Source organism: Sinohyriopsis cumingii, chromosome 1, assembly GCF_028554795.1.
Source record: "Sinohyriopsis cumingii isolate HCF-2022 chromosome 1, ASM2855479v2, whole genome shotgun sequence".
In the NCBI taxonomy this organism is placed as follows: domain Eukaryota; kingdom Metazoa; phylum Mollusca; class Bivalvia; order Unionida; family Unionidae; genus Sinohyriopsis; species Sinohyriopsis cumingii.
Window position 1 is genome coordinate 67,848,796 of NC_142961.1, and position 18,102 is coordinate 67,866,897.

The window sequence follows — 18,102 nt, forward strand, 5'->3', positions numbered from 1 at the left end:
AATACAACTATAAATATTAGATGTTAAAGCACGACTGGTAAAATCTTCACAGTCACAAGATAATATAGTTCTCTGTTTGACCTTAGGTCACAATTAACATTTTCTAAAAACAACCATTAACTTATGGAAATTAACCTTCTAACTGATCGAATGAGCCTTGTTTATTTACAACACAATAGCCTACAAAATTCACTTAAGAATCTCCAAACCTCTGACGATGATCAACGAATTTACTCCTTCTTTGTTTACCTGAATAATACTCCTGATAATAATCTCATACACATAGGGAATAATTAAGCTATTATTAGTTGTTTACATAAATAAAATAAAAAAATTTTTTTTTGAAAAGTCAATCAGGTCAAGCAGAAACGAACTCAATTTATGACAAGATCAAGTCCAGCAAACAATGTTAAATTACAATAACATGTAATGAAATTTAAAAAAATTAAAATCAACAAACAAAAAATCAATTAAATATACCTAACAATATATTAGGCAGTGGCTCATCGATAACCTTGGCATAGAGACCCAAATATCCTAGTGGCACCACTGCTCTCTTTGTTTTAATTTACATATGTGCTGTGCGTTTCTTGTAGAACAATTACATCATAGCTTTTTGAAAATATTTTTTAAAAATTTATTTATCTTTTTTCCGTTTACGTTCATACCATATATGAGTATTTAGAAATCAAAAAGAGTACAGGTAAGCTCAATCATTAGGATGCTAGTTTTCTTATATACCGTGATCGTCATTGTTTATTACTAAAATGGCTTGAGGTTAATTTAAATACATACGTATATGCTCAGTATGTTTTTTTTAAAAAAGAGTTCAGTTAAATAAGAAAGAGGAGATTAAATACATTATACGTTTTTTAATTTAAATAACATGTAAGGGAGAGAAAACCGTGGTCTGTTAATCGAAATTTCATACTGCTACAAAAAAAAAAAACACCATTGACAAGGGATGCAACTCGTACAAGGATAAATAACACATTCAGACTTATCTCGGCATTGATGTCTTGATTGTGCTTGGATTTTCAGTCTGTGTGTGTGTGTGTGTGTGTGTGTGTGTGTGTGCGCACAAAGGTTTGGAGATTCGAGTGGCTTTTGTTATTTTTGTTTCACTCAGTAGTACGGAAAGTGGTCATATTCGAAATTATCTCTATGGGCCAGGAAGATGAGGGTACAGCTTTTACAAGTAGGGACAGAACTATTATTTTTAATTAAGCAACCATTTTTAATCCTTTCTCTTATACCAAAAGAATATCTGACTATTCAAAGAGGTCCATTTCATCGATTACTTCCTTACTGAATGAAACCAAAATTTTCGCTTCCATTCCAATCGCTGAAGAATAATGGAGATATTAATTGCCGGATATGTGTTCTGAATCAAGTCATCATTTTTATAAATGTATAGTCATATAATCAATAATATACGCAGGGTACATCATGTGTATATGTGTATAACGGTATAACCAGTCATATATACAGTATACATCATGTTTATATGTGTACAACCGTATAACCAGTCATATATACAGGATACATGTGAATATTTGTATAACCGTATAACTAGTCATATATACAGGATACATCATGTTTATATGTGTATAACCGTATAACCAGTCATAGATACAGGATACATCATGTGTATAACCGTATAACCTCATATATACAGGATACATCATGTTTATATGTGTATAAGTGTATAACGAGTCATAAATGCTGGAGACATACTGTTTAATTGGCGCCTCTTTTGAAATGTAACAAATGTATTATTATGCACCTGCTTATTAGGGTTGACCCTCACGTTAAATCTGCAAAACTGGGAGATTCTGGAAGGAGTATCGCAGGGATATGGAGCCAGGCTCGTAGTTCATGAACCCGGAACCATTCCTTTCCCCTCGACAGAAGGAATCTTTATTTCGTCTTCTTTCGAGACAAATATAGGACTTCGTAGGGTATGTATATTAACATACAATTTAGCCTACTTGGACACTGTTGCAATTGTTCAATACTGTAGATGATTTTATAATTATAAGAGAAAGAAAATAATATTTCCATTGCAACGCACTTATTGTTTCTATGGTAACTGAAAAAACAACTGAACAACATTTAATGTAAGCTACTTTTCAATAACAGATGTTGGCAAAGGCTAAAATTAAGTAAAGAAAATTAAGAAAGGCAAAGCATGTATCTCTTAGCAACCATGTAAAATTAAGGCCTGTTCAACAGGTTTGATCTTCAATTAAATAAAATAAATCAGTAAAATAAAATATTATCTTTACAAGACAACTAAAAAAGCACATCCTGTATTACATTCATGTGACACGTCTTTATACAAATACCAAATTATTGGTTTTATTCCCATAAACTGAGATCGTTCTTATAAGCTAATTTTTCTGTTAGTTTCACCAATTTTGTGTCTGTCCATCTGCCACTCTTTTTTTCGCATATGACAAAATCCATATTTTTACATAGTTTTTTTGTTATATCTTTCCAGGTGGCCGTCAGTCGTCTAGGCGAGCCTTATTCACAATGTGACGATGGAAGAACATTTCAGGAACGCTATGGAGTAACATATACGAGACAGGTAAATAAAATAATTTTGTCATCCTACGTCACAAGCCAACATAATATTTCTGGATTTTTGGCATAGGTTGTGTGTGTCAACTAATCGCATCAATTGCATGCATAGTTTGAAGAAATTAAATCCGCTCAGACAAGAAACACAGTCGGGACAAATAGCTACTATGTTAGTGTCCTTGGATTATATCATCTGTTTGAAGAAATCTTGCTTACATTACATTTTCTGGCAATACTTACTTCAAATCGAAACCATCGATTTGAAAAATACATTTTATTAAAGGTTCGTCCCCCATCCCTAATTTTCCATTGAATAGTTTTTTTAATTGATGTAAAACACCAAAGATATTAATGAATCAACTTAATATCAAAAATGGTTTTCTTGTCTCAGTGGCTTCGGCTTCTTAGAAATTTATCGCCTTATCAAGGTCACCAGTTGTTTCAATACACTGAAGTTTGAAGATAATACAAAGAAACTGATGTGATCCAAATGCCATCAACATACAATGGAGTTCTCAGCCGAGTTTCTTCGGTAATTCGCATTGTCAGCCGAATTGGTGAAGCTAAAGAAATAACCACACTAATTGTTTTGCACTTTGGGCTTCACTGCGTACGTTTTGCAGAAGGTCATCACTTCAGTGGGAGGAGGATGTAAGCTAGAAACTCAATAAACTGCTTAAAACGGTTGTATACAATTATTACTAACGAGTTTATTAGGAATTTTATATATATATATATATATATATATATATATATATATATATATATATATATATATATATATATATATATATATTTCAAATTTAATCTGACACTCTTATATTATGGATCCGTTGACCTGAGTAAAGTCATCTGTACTAGTACTGCGATAAAAGAAGTTGAAAAAATAATTTGGTGTAACCGTATATATTACACATATTGGGACAAATAAACAAAGGGCATAGTCTCAGTGTGATGTTTTCCTCAACCCCTTGTATTATACATGTATTTATAAGTCTGTAAGTGGAGCCAGGTAAGCTTTGTTTTTCCAAGTACCTAAGTTGGCTAATCCTCTTACGTAACCCAGTCTTTGTTTGAGCTCTTGAGTGGAAATCTGGCGGGAATCTTTGTACATGGGAACACGTGACGTAGACAACTTCAAAGAGCCGGAAGCCGACAATGGTAGGCTGGACAGTACATGGGGACACACAGACTGACATTTTTATGATTGACAGTTCGATCAAATGACCAGAGTCCGTCGCCATCCAATCGGGATGCGTTGTAGGTGGGACTTGATTCGAGAAACTGGCATAAGACTTGTACAAGCCTGAAATTCGTCAGTTGGTGTTTAAGAGTCGCAGTGACACACTCCGTTAGCCATTCGTAAAAATTGGCGGAATTTAGGAAATTCATGAAATAGCTTCGATCAGGAAGCTTTCGGGGGACGAAAGAATTTCAGAGAATTTCGGGGGACGAGAGAAGTTCAGAGAATTTCGGGGGACGGTGAGAGATACCGAGTGAATTTCGGGTGACCTCAAGGGATACCGTCAAGGGTTCCAGATACTAGAAGAGGAACCGGAAGTCAAGATAACGGCAAGGAACAAGGATTATAGAAGAGGAAGCGGAAGGGGAGATCACGAAAGGAGAGAAAGACAAGGGAACGAAGAGATTTAGATGAGTAGCACTCAAGAAGGGAAAAATCTCCTCACACTGTGAACTCAAATGATGATCAAAGGGATCATTGGGTGAAAGAGAGACATTGATTACTTTAAATTCTTTTAAATTTCATTTATTAAATTGTTATTGTTAAATTTCATCTTTGTATTTCTTTTAATTTAACTGTCGGCATTGCTGACTGGGGGCTCGTAGCCAAAAATATATTTAGTCAATAAATAATATAGTGTCCAGAATTAACCTTCTGAATAAGGACCAGGGGAACTTCTCATAATTCGTTAAAGTCTATAAGAAGAACCCCACCCCTAAACAACCACTACACCCCCACAGTGGGCGCTTCGTCCGGGATATGAATTAGACATATATATTATTTTGGGACTTAAAGTTATTGGTAGAAGTATTAGTGAACAGTGTGAGATATTTTCCATTCTTTGTATTTGAAAATTTGTGATTTTCTCATCTTGTATTTTTATTGTCATATGTGCAGGCTTTGTAGATCTTCCATTCATAGCAGTACGTGTGAAGCAGATATCGAACAAATATCTTACCTGAACGAAACTAGTTGTTGTCGACAGGTAAGTATTTAAACTGGTATTACAAATATCTGTATATTGTTTGAATTTTGAGACAAGGTATCACTTTACATTAGTATAATGGCTACCGAACGACAAATGATAAAGGAATACCGCGCCATGGGGTCGGAAGATCTTGGATACGAGGGAGATCGCCTGGCAACCTTTATAGAAGAAAGGATCAAGGAATGGAAGGCCGAAAAAGCAGCGGAAAGAGAAGCCCAGAGAGAACTAGCCAAGATAGCAGCGGACCAAGAGTTAGCCAAGATAGCCGCGGACCGAGAAGCCCAGAGAGAACTAGCCAAGATAGCAGCGGACCAAGAGTTAGCCAAGATAGAAGCGGACCGAGACGCCCAGAAAGAGCTGGAGCTAGCCAGACTCGCTCACACTCTGGAGATGGAAAAGGTCAGAGTTGAAGCTAGGACCAACGGACGGGACGACGCCAGTACAAGCTCTGGAACAACCGGCCGACCTTTCGTCGACCACCGGATAGTCCAGATCAACATGTCACGCTTCAATGATAGGGAGGAGGCTATTGACGATTTTCTCGTCCAGTTTGAGAAACTCGCACGTGCTCATCAGGTCCCTGAACAGCACTGGGCCATTAATGTCTCAGCCTTTTTGCAAGGTGCAGCTCGGGAAGTCTACCACGGCTTAACTGCAGAAGAGGCTGATGACTACACTGCCCTCAAGAAGGCGCTTCTCTGCCATTACCGGCTGACCGCCGAGACTTACCGGAAACTTTTCCGGGACTCGGTGAAAAAGGTAACAGAGACCCACTCTCAATTCCACAACCGTGTTCGAGGTTTATTTGAGAAGTGGATGAAAATGGCCGAAGTCGAACGCACGTACGAAGGGCTACGCGAGGTAATACTCAAGGAACATGTCCTGGGTACTTAACGTCGCGAGTTGACAGTTTTCTTAGCAGAAAGAGAACACCGGACGCTCGAAGAGATCGCTAACATGGCGGAGCGATACGAGCAGGCGCACTCGAAGAGTGGAGGTTCCGGGGTTGCTGACCGACCCCGACCCTCTGAGTCGCGTCGTATGGGGGAGGTTGAGCCGGCTGTCCGTAACCGTCAGGGCGACGGGAAGGTCGGAGGGGCACCTACAGGTAGGGCTGCCGCCTATCGACCTGGACAGGCCTCACCCACGAAACCAGGACTTGCAAGTCGGCGAGGGCCGCCGACATGTTTTAATTGCAAGCGCCTGGGGCATTTTGCCAGGGACTGTCCCAAGGGCAGGCAGACCCAGGTGAATGTCGTAGCTAAGAAGGAATGTGTGCCGGAAGCGAGTCGCGACCCAGCCAACCTTGCGGCCGCAACTGTCAATGGTGAAGGCGCCACCATCTTGTATGACACTGGGTGCAGCGTCCCCGCGCTTGTCGACAAGAAATATGTCAAGCCGGAGGACTATAAAGGGGGGGTAATAGAAGTTCAGTACGCGAACTGCGCGCGTGACTCATTACCAGTAGCTGTCATTGACCTCGATTCACCATACGTGAAGGGGAAAATTGAAGCTGCTTGCTTGGAGGGGCTATCACATGACGTCATATTGGGTTGCCGTTATGTGTTACCCCAGCCGAACCCCGAAACCTGCACACCTATGCCAGTGAGTGCTGTTGAAACCAGGGCCATGAGTCGACAGCCGAAACAAAAGCCAATCCAAGTTACATCGACACCGGTTAGTAATGTTATTCCAGCGGAGTTAAGGAAGCTTCAACAGGAGGACGCAACTCTGACGCAGTTGCACAAACACGCAGAAGCGGGAACAGAAAGGGAAACTCCGAACGGCGCGGTGAAGTTTGTCTACAAGAAGGGAATCTTGTATCGCCACGCCAGGAAACACAACGAACACTTCAAGCAAGTCGTCGTGCCAAAGGAAAAGCGTTGCGAAGTACTGAAACTTGCACACGAGAGTCTCATGGGTGGACACATGGGAATTGCTAAGACGCGTGACCGTCTTGTAAAAGAGTTTTACTGGCCAGGGGTCCAGGGAGACGTAAAACGGTTCTGTCTCTCCTGTGACAAATGCCAGAGAATGGTACCGAAAACGGATCAGCGACCCATCCCTTTGGGGAGTACGCCCCTTATCGATGAACCATTTAGACGTGTTGCCATGGATTTAATCGGACCGATAAAACCCGCGTCTGCGCACGGAAATCGATATATTTTAACGGTTGTCGATTATGCTACACGCTATCCGGAGGCCGTTGCGTTGCGTAACATTGACACGGAAACCGTCGCGGAAGCTCTGTTTGCGATCTGGTCAAGAGTCGGAGTGCCCGACGAGATCTTGACCGATCAAGGAACACAATTTATGAGTCGTGTGATGGCGGAGGTGAATCGTCTCATGTCGATTAAACACCTCACGACTACACCGTATCACCCCCAATGTAACGGATTGGTCGAACGGTTTAATGGGACCTTGAAAAACACGCTCAAGAAATGTGCGAAGGCCGCCCCAAGGATTGGGACCGGTATATTCCGGCCATGCTTTTTGCATACCGTGAAGTACCGCAAGCGAGTTTGGGGTTCTCTCCCTTTGAACTCTTGTACGGGAGAACCGTACGCGGCCCAATCGCCGTACTGAGACAGCTGTGGACAGACGACCACGCTGTAGAGGAAGTACGCACTACCTACCAGTACGTCGCGGACTTGTGCAACAAACTGGAAGAGGTTTGTTCTCTCGCGCAAGAAAATCTCAAACGAGCTAAGGCGCAACAGGCGAAAAATTACAATAAGCGCGCAAAACCACGTCAGTTTGAGGTAGGGGACAAAGTGTTGTTGTTGTTGCCCCAGGAACACAACAAGTTGCAAGTTTCCTGGAGGGGTCCATACGTCGTCACCAAGAAGGTCGGAGGGCAAACCTACCGGATACAGCTACCGACGAAAGAGAAATTGTACCATGCCAATTTGCTCAAGAGGTACCGGGAAAGGGAGACCGCCAGCGATTTTGTTGTCGCAGCGATAGTCACCGAGGATATCGAAGGCGATACGGAAGGTGCTAACACTGTCCCGAGCTGTCCATTAACGAGGGCCGAGACTCCGTCGGACGTGGAGTGTGACCCCATGTTAACTGAAGGGCAGCGGAACGAGATAGAGACCTTGCTGGCCGGATATTCCGACGTGCTAACAGAAAAACCCGGGAGGACGACGCTTGTCGAGTTCGGGTTAAAGATGGTGGACGACCGACCAGTTCAGCGTAAACCCTACCCCTTGCCCCACGCGAAACGACAAGTTGTAAGGGAAGATATCGAGCAGATGATTGCTCTGGGAGTAATCGAACCTGCCGACTCTCCGTACAGCTCACCAGTAGTCTTAGTGCAGAAGAAGGACGGCACCCATCGGTTCTGCGTCGACTACCGGAAGCTGAATCAGGTGACAGAATTTCAAGTTGAAATGCTACCTGACCCCGAACATATCTTCGCTTCGGTCTCGAAAGCGAAATATTTTTCCAAACTGGATTTGTCCAAGGGGTATTGGCAAATTCCGGTAAGGAAAGAAGACCGACCGAAGCTTGCTTTTGCTACTCCCGACGGGACATACCAATGGTTGGTGATGCCGTTCGGGGTACAAAACGCGCCCAGCGTCTTTACCAGAATGATGCGGAAGTTGTTGGAGCCCTTGCGCGATAGGGGTGTCCACAACTTCATGGATGACCTCTTGTTAGCTACAGAGACATGGGGTGAACAACTCGCTCTGTTAGCTGACGTTTTGGAGCGGCTACGTCAGGAGGGCTTGACAGCCCGCCCTTCCAAATGTCACCTTGGTTTCAGGACATTAGACTATTTAGGACATACCCTGAGCCAAGGCACGCTGTCTCCAGAGAAGTCGAAGGTGGAGCAGTTGAGAAACGCCGCACGCCCCACCACGAAAACGGAAGTGAGGTCATTCCTGGGACTGGCCGGATATTACCGGAGGTATGTCGCTAATTTCAGCGCGATTGCGGGCCCGTTGTCTGACCTAACCAAGAAACGGACCCCGAGTAAGTTCGTTTGGACAGATGCGTGTGAGCACGCATTCCAAACGCTAAAGGATAGACTTACATCCGACGCAGTTGTTCGTCTACCGGACTTGGATAAAGAATTCGTTCTGCGCACCGATGCATGCGACACGGGACTGGGAGCAGTACTGCTCCAGGAGCATGACAAGACGCTTTTTCCTGTCGCATACGGCAGCCGGAAGTTGTCTGCTGCCGAGAAGAATTACTCAGTATCGGAGAGGGAATGTCTCGGAATCGTGTTCGGCATATCACGGTTCGAGCGATACCTATATGGACGTAAGTTCATATTGGAGACCGACCACCAACCACTCACCTATCTGGCGCAGGCAAAGTTGTCCAATGGTCGATTGATGCGATGGTCGCTGTTTTTACAGCAGTACCAGATGCAGATCAGATACGTGAAAGGATCTGAAAACGTAGGCGCAGATTTCATGAGTAGAAGCGCCGAAATGATATAGATCATTTGTTATATTTTCGTGTTCATACTCAGTTTAGCATTTAGTTCATTTTGCTGATTTTGTTCTTTATATCGTGTAACACTTTCGCTTTTTTAGTTTGAGTGAATAAAATCCTGATTTTATTCTCAAGCGTGGGGGGATGTGATGTTTTCCCCAACCCCTTGTATTATACATGTATTTATAAGTCTGTAAGTGGAGCCAGGTAAGCTTTGTTTTTCCAAGTACCTAAGTTGGCTAATCCTCTTACGTAACCCAGTCTTTGTTTGAGCTCTTGAGTGGAAATCTGGCGGGAATCTTTGTACATGGGAACACGTGACGTAGACAACTTCAAAGAGCCGGAAGCCGACAATGGTAGGCTGGACAGTACATGGGGACACACAGACTGACATTTTTATGATTGACAGTTCGATCAAATGACCAGAGTCCGTCGCCATCCAATCGGGATGCGTTGTAGGTGGGACTTGATTCGAGAAACTGGCATAAGACTTGTACAAGCCTGAAATTCGTCAGTTGGTGTTTAAGAGTCGCAGTGACACACACTCCGTTAGCCATTCGTAAAAATTGGCGGAATTTAGGAAATTCATGAAATAGCTTCGATCAGGAAGCTTTCGGGGGACGAAAGAATTTCAGAGAATTTCGGGGGACGAGAGAAGTTCAGAGAATTTCGGGGGACGGTGAGAGATACCGAGTGAATTTCGGGTGACCTCAAGGGATACCGTCAAGGGTTCCGGATACTAGAAGAGGAACCGGAAGTCAAGATAACGGCAAGGAACAAGGATTATAGAAGAGGAAGCGGAAGGGGAGATCACGAAAGGAGAGAAAGACAAGGGAACGAAGAGATTTAGATGAGTAGCACTCAAGAAGGGAAAAATCTCATCACACTGTGAACTCAAATGATGATCAAAGGGATCATTGGGTGAAAGAGAGACATTGATTACTTTAAATTCTTTTAAATTTCATTTATTAAATTGTTATTGTTAAATTTCATCTTTGTATTTCTTTTAATTTAACTGTCGGCATTGCTGACTGGGGGCTCGTAGCCAAAAATATATTTAGTCAATAAATAATATAGTGTCCAGAATTAACCTTCTGAATAAGGACCAGGGGAACTTCTCATAATTCGTTAAAGTCTATAAGAAGAACCCCACCCCTAAACAACCACTACACCCCCACACTCAGTGTAGGATTTGGAAACGTGTTCATAGTACATGTGTATTTTTTAATCTCTTTATAGTTTGAAATCACCGTATGTGTGCAAATCAACGCCCAGTACACACTGAGCACATACATACATTTGCCATGGTGTGGGTTAAAATATGTACGGTTGATTTAATTGTACACGAACCTTAAACATCAACATATATTGTGACATAAAAGTGATATATTCTTCTAATAATTTAGTAAACTTAAGTTACAGATAGGACTGTATTTGTTAAATGTCATTATTAGTAATTACTAGTTAAATAAGTGTAAAATCCAAGTGAAACCATTCAGTGTCATTGATAAGAAAAGATAGAGAACTGGGTGGTCAACAAAATGACGATTCCAAGAGAGTGCGTGAAAAACTTATCTGCCTTTTATTCAAAGTATTGTACCATCAAAACTTATGTAATATATATGGAGAACTGGAGCAGATGATGTTCATAGTATCAAATTCATTAAGAATAATATATCAGGCAGTTGATTATCTAGCTGGTGTTCATAGTATTACACTGTCAAGTTCATTAAGATTTATGTATCAGGCAGTTGATTATCTGGCTGGTGTTCATAGTATTACACTGTCAAGTTCATTCAGATTTATGTATTAGGCAGTTGATTATCTGGCTGGTGTTCATAGTATTACACTGTCAAGTTCATTCAGATTTATGTATTAGGCAGTTGATTATCTGGCTGGTGTTCATAGTATTACACTGTCAAGTTCATTCAGATTTATATATCAAGCAGTTGATTATCTGGCTGGTGTTCATAGTATTATACTATCAGTACCTATATAATATATATGAAGAAGTCGACTTTCTGAGTGGTGTTCATGCAGGGTTGATGAATTTTTGCTTCCGCCCACTTGTCCAGGATAAGTGGGATCAGAAAATATATATATTTTTTGACTCACCCTACTTTTCAATTGTCTCAACATTTTAATCACTTGCCAGTATTGTTAGAAATAGCAACAAAAAAAAATATAAAATAGAATGTACATCCAGTCGATAGAGCCCCTGACTTCAGGACCGCTTTATCCGCTAGGTGAACTAGGCTGACGCCTGAGGTGGGGGATGGGGCCGGGGCAAGATTTGTGGGCAGCCTATAACGAAGTTCATTGTCAGGTTATTCGTTTATTATACCAGTCTGCAACTAAAATGCGTCTGAAATAAATGTAGTCAAACGTTACTAATTCTGGGCCACTAAGAACGAACTTGATGCTTAAAATTGTTGATTGTCTCTAGTGTTAAATATATGATACTGGGTTAGTATATACGACCCTTGACTTGGGAATGGCGGAGGATAAGTGAGTTATAAAGGGAAGGGGTCTCAGTTATAACCAGAAATGTCTAAAACACATCTTTGACTGGATCTATGAATAAATCTATGAATGGGTTTGGACAGTACTTGCTTTGTAGGCAAAACAATGAAAGATGCAGTCTGAATATTTCTCGTACTTATGTGAACAATGCAGATAACGTCTGCTATGTTTATGGTGAAGTGACGTTTCATCACAAAAGCGCAGTATTACCACTATTGTTAAGAAAGCCTATAACCTTTATTTTGGCTGCAAAATAGATCAGGACAAGCACCGGAATCATTCACACTTGAGTCAGACGAGAAAGAGAAAGATGATTAAACTCTAGTCCTGAACCATCAGTTTCACATGACCCATATTTTCTCCCATTCTCCTCCTCTGAACCACACATCATACCACAAGGTGAACTGAATGACCTTGTCAAGGGTTTAGAACTATCCAAGAGTAAGGCAGAGCTGTTGGGCTCTAGACTACAGCACCGGAATCTCTAGCGGGTGATATTAGGGTTTCCATGTTCTGTGACAGTCAAAAGGATGTTGTCCCATTCTTCTTTATGGAAGGTGATATTGTAACTTGCCTTCAGCATCGTTCATAATCCAGATGAGTGGAGACTATTCATTGATTCATCAAAAACGTGTCTTAAATCTGTTTTGCTGCATTATGGTAATGTTTTGCCATCAAGTTCAGTTGATCATGTAGTCCAAATGAAGGAAACCTATGAAAACATGAATTGAGGTCCATAAACAATGACCAACATCAGTGGCAGCTTTGTGGCGATTTGAAGGTTCTTGCTCTCTTGCTTGGTCTGCAGGCTGGATACACAGAGTACTGCTGTTTTCTCTGCGAATGGGATAGATGTGCGAGAGAACCTCACTACATCAAGAGAGATTTGCCACTCCGACAGTCATTGGAGCCTGGGAGAAAAACAGTTCAGCATTCACCACTTGTTTAATCAAGGAAGATTTTGTTACCACAATGCACATCAAGCTGGGTCTGACGAAGAATATTGTCAAGGCCATGGACAAAACACAAGCAACTTTCAAGTACCTCCGTGCAGCCTTTCCAAGGTTAAGCGAATCTAAGATAAATGAGGGTGTCTTTTTGGTCCTCAGATTCATGAATTTCTTCGAGATGATACACTTGACCGTGCCCTACGTGCTAAGGAAAAGACGGCATGGAAAGCCTTCCAGTTAGTGGCAACAACTTATCTCGGAAGTAACAAATCAGACAACTACAGGCAGTTGGTGGAAAACCTCATGACACAAAGCCTTGGCTGCAACATGTCACTACAGATACATTTTTTGCACTCTCATCTAGATTTTGTTCTACTGAACTGCGGAGCAATGAGCGACAAGTACGGCGAGCGAAGCGATTTCACCAGGACATTGCAACAATGGAGAAACGCTATCAGGGCAAATGGAGCCAATCAATGCTTGCAGACTATTGCTGGGCAGTGACAAGATATGATCCATTTAACGAATACAAGAGATAAGCCAAGAAGCGCCGAGTAGCACTGAATAAGGACTAAACTATGTACTTATATATACATAATAGTTTTTTCGCCTTTTGTTTCATAATACATTTTATTTATATTACCCTTTTGCTGGTTTTCAGAGTATTACATAAACAGGACAGGTGAAATATTATCATGTAAAACAACCTTGAACACATGAAGCACCTAGATTTACATTTCCTGGTTAAAATTCTACTATCTACATTCTACACAATATACATAGACGTAAACTATAAAAATTTCAATATCTTGGAAATAGTAGCCAATCACTTGTTTTAACTGTCATATTTGAATTAGGCACATCAAAATCCATAACAAATAGCACATTTTATCTCAGAAGCAGACGACTTCTAAAAATTTTGTAGACCAGTGTTATTATTCAATTTGTAGACAAAATAATGAAGTTAATAAACTATCAAGCCGAACGTGTATTAATACTAATGGACAGTTTATAACAAGCGATGCCCTCTGAGGCTGGTTGGGGGCGCAAGGTGGAAGGTTCACATGGGGCACCATACACCCTTGCAAAGGCCCTGCCTGACTTGTAATCCAAGGGTTGCTGGTTCAATATCCGCTCCCTCCATCCCGGCACGGCTACCGTAATGTGTGCTTCTCTCTCTCTCTCTCTCTCTCTCTCTCTCTCACACACACACACACACACACACACACACACACTCACTCACTTCATTTTTCATTAGTCACTCTTGAAATATGTTGCACTACTTGTATTATTTAGGAAAAGGGCTAATTTAAGTTTATAGATCTTGAGCCCAATACTATTGTATCATACTTTGGCCTCAAAATGTGTTTAAACCCTTATTAAAGGCATTTAGCTCCCAATCCCATGATGTAGCCAATAATATATTAAAAGTGTCGTCATAAGAAAACGACAACGATTGTTGGAAGAAATGATGAATTGCAAAACTGTTTTCTACACGTTATCGTTTGCCTTAATTGTTACCTCATTTGATTTAGTATGATATGCACATACGAAAGAATCTTTCATGATACAGTTTTATAACGTGAATATACATGAGATTCTTCCTTCCAAATTAAAGTTTATCCCAACCCTTTTCCAGTCAGCAAAAAGTCAGTAGACCAGTTGCCATAATGGCCATTTCTGCTGCTTTTACATAAAGTAAATATCTCTTGTAATTGGTATTCTTTTTAACCAATCAAATATTATATGAACATATTAAAGAACAGGTCGATTCCAAGAAAAACATTATGTGTGCAACATAAAGCAACTTAGTAATTTAGAATCTTCACATTAATTTCAGACTGAAAACAATCTTTGGAGTTTAATATTAGAGACTGGTTGGTTGCGTTTTCTAAGAATAAGCATTAATTCAGTTTTGAGGGGGTTGGTGGAGGTGTATATTTTTGACAAACCATTTAAACCACTATTTTATTTATTTCGAAATCAAAATAGTACCATCAATATTAATATAAAGACAAGTGTCTTCAGCAAAAGGAAGATTACTTTACTGTGTATATTATCAAATATGATGCAATGTATGTATATTAACAATAGATGGGTATTAATATTGATCTCATCCAGACAGTGGCGTATTAAGGGTAAATGGCGCCTGGGGTGACGATGATGGCTCAGAGGGGTTTTGGCGTCCCAGGACCCCTGACACACGTGGTAACCACTCCGTCCGTCCCCCTGTTAATACGCTACTGCTGCCAGAATATATCTCCAGTGAGAACTTTCATGAAGCCATAACCACTAATGTTTTCCGTTTGGAAATACTCTTTTCACTAGTATGAGGGTTGATCAGGCACACATGTTTAACAGGTTAGTAAATAAGACAGAGGCTTCAAACCTACCAAGTGCAAATAAAACTAATGATGAATACCAATTTTATTTAATGAACACTATTATCATCGACACTTCTGCAGAAATGTTTCTTTCTTTGGTTGTTTTGTTGGGTTTAACCGCACTCTTAAACATTATTGTCTATATCGTGCCGATGAAATAAGAGCTAAGTGTCTTTCCAAATGACATGTCCAGGCATCCGACCCAGGCTGGGAAATGGTATTTATTGAGCACCGAACCTTGCATTACGAGTCTGACGCCATATCAACCGAACTACCAGAGCTACCTGCAAAAAATTTACTCTTTCGATTAGATTTCCGCCTGTCCACATAAAAGCGAGGTGAAGCCCCTTTGTTCCAAATAAGAAAAATGTCGTGCTTAAGTCAATATATTGACGATCTTTGCAAGAAATATCGTTATCTTCTGTCTATCAGTCCTACGCCGAAAATGAATTTACCATCATCTTCAGCCTGGTTCCAGTTGACGCTAGGGTGACCCCATATACTACTACCTGGTTCCAGTTTAATCATATCGGTCTTGAAGTTAAGTCTAATACATTTATTTTGTGATTTTAAAGTCAGATATAAATTAGAGCCAGTCAGGTTCCTAGATTCTTCAAGACTTCATCATAAGTCCAGACCGAAGTTATATCAGTGCAATTTACGTCTGGCCAGTCCTGTACATAATTTTAACATCATCTATGTTCAATAAACCAAGGAAAAATAAATTGTTTTGGCTTAACAAAATGGTTAAATGACTTAATTTAAACGTTGATGTACAGGATGCTTTCACTTGTGTGACCTTGAAATATGATACCAGAAATACGTTTATGTCGGAAAAGTGAAACAGGTTTATGACAATTCAGATCAGTGTTGCTATATAAAAAATAACATATTTCAAAATTGCGCCGATTTAAGGAACACATTTTGGTAGGAATATGAATATCGAAAATGCCTTGACTTCTCCGTCTTTTCAGTTCATATTTTGCATTCTTGCCATTTTATACTTTGCAATCTTGCCATTTTATACTTTGCAATCTTACCATTTTATACTTTGCAGTCTTGCCTTTTATACTTTGCAGTCTTGCCATTTCATACTTTGCAGTCTTGCCAGTTAATATGCCTCACATCTACAGTCATACGCATTTGTGGCTGTTATGGTGACAGTGATGAAGAATTGGTCATGATAATGCATGAGACAACACGGCGATGCCAAACTAAAACAGGTACTTTCTTTGGATAAAATTCTTATGAAACTTCAAATAATTTAATCACGTTTGCACAGTTTAGACAGATGATACCTTAGAGGTTTGAAAGGCTTTATCCAAACTGAGAGAATTTGATTGGAGTAAAGGGGCGTCGTTGAACCAGTTGTAAGCAGAGATACAAATATGGCAGTAAATATATAATGCTTTTAGACCACTCATGTTTTTTTTTTTTTTTTTTTTTTTTTTTTTACACACGTATAGGCTACCAAAGATACGTAGCATATAATTAAAACGGTACTAACGAATACGACTAACTAGTGTTTTTACAACCCATTATAAATTAGTATACGTGTCACACACTGAATAGACTTAGCGCAGCGAAATAGCAGAGACAGCACAAAATTAACAATTTTAAAAATGTTGGCTCGTTATAAATGGTGACACAATATATCCTCCGAGATTGTCAAGGGAGATAAACCACTGTGTTTTGTTTATTTTACTATTACGAGTCACTTAATGAAAGAAAGTTCCTTATAACCTCCGTTAAGCATAAACACTTGTTTATACACTTATTGTTACTGAATTTTACGCGAAACAATTGTTTGTAAAAACACTATAATTACACTTGGTTGCTATTTTTAAATTACTCCTCGTAAAGTATGGTTGATTCGAGAAATAACATTTAAAAAAAAAACAACTGTTAGGTATAGGTAACCAGTTAGATTGTCCTTAAATAGTGCATAAATATGCGATTATTTAGCTAAAACAAAAAAAATGTGTCCGTGTGGGCATATTTTTCAAATACACTTTCATGTACGGGCTAGTTATGAAGATGTTACAGTAGGTAAGAAACATTTAGAAAATCACCGTGGTACTCATTGACATTGGCAGTAACAGTTTTTATCAGTGTGTAAAATAAACACGATATTTATTTTATGCTATCGAACATGTGTTATATGCCCCAAGTGATGTAGTAAATATGCCGTCAAAATACGGGTTATATAAAGTCATTAATTTAATAAATGTTCTGTACAAAAAGAGGACATAGGAAAATTTGAAAATACATCTGACGTATCCATAAATGTGTATAAAATATAATAAGGCAAGGCATCAGAAATGAGTGAAATTATATAATAAAAAAAGAAGAAAAAAAAAATTGTCATGGTTAATATCTGCACTGATAAACATGCAAATAAAGGAAAAAGAAGAAAGCCTATTTTTCCAGTACACTTGGAATCTTAGCATGACACGACAAACTATGTTACAATCTAGGTAAATCGATATAGTTAATGGTTAAAGAAAGTTAAGTTGTAAAATTCAACATCAAGCGAACGTTCAGTGTGTGATTTTGATTTTCATAAATGTATATTCAGTTTTCAAATATGCTACCAAATTTATTACAGTCAAGCACACTATATTAAGGTCAGGTACCCTTCATTTTAAAAAACAATCTGAAATCTATTTCAAGAACTTGAACTGGTCTTTATTAAATTTGGCAAAAGTTTTCCATTTCATTTAAAATATTGGTAATTGTTTTTGCACATTGTACCAATATGGAAATGAGCTTTGAGATTATATATTTATTTTTTTATCAACCATGGAATGCCTATTAAAATATATATCCAGCACATCAACTAAATGCATTCTCTTTATGTGGAATAGTTATTTTGAAGTTGGTTGTAATTGCAACAATATACACAATTTTGGTACCGGTATTTTGTATTTCCATTACATGTCTCGGTGTTTCTCTGTTGCAGAACCTGTATTCATT

The 18,102-nt window shown here is 39.7% G+C and overlaps 1 protein-coding gene across 1 annotated transcript in view; it reads left to right on the plus strand.

The window, feature by feature from the left end:
• Positions 1-18,102, plus strand: part of LOC149807060 (epithelial sodium channel subunit alpha-like) — an 86,948-nt gene that overhangs the window by 37,790 nt on the left and 31,056 nt on the right. The window contains exons 6-8 of the mRNA XM_089961347.1: positions 1,798-1,961; positions 2,504-2,593; positions 16,229-16,349. Of these exons, the coding sequence (XP_089817473.1) occupies positions 1,798-1,961; positions 2,504-2,593; positions 16,229-16,349 (375 nt within the window). The remainder of the gene's footprint in view (positions 1-1,797; positions 1,962-2,503; positions 2,594-16,228; positions 16,350-18,102) is intronic.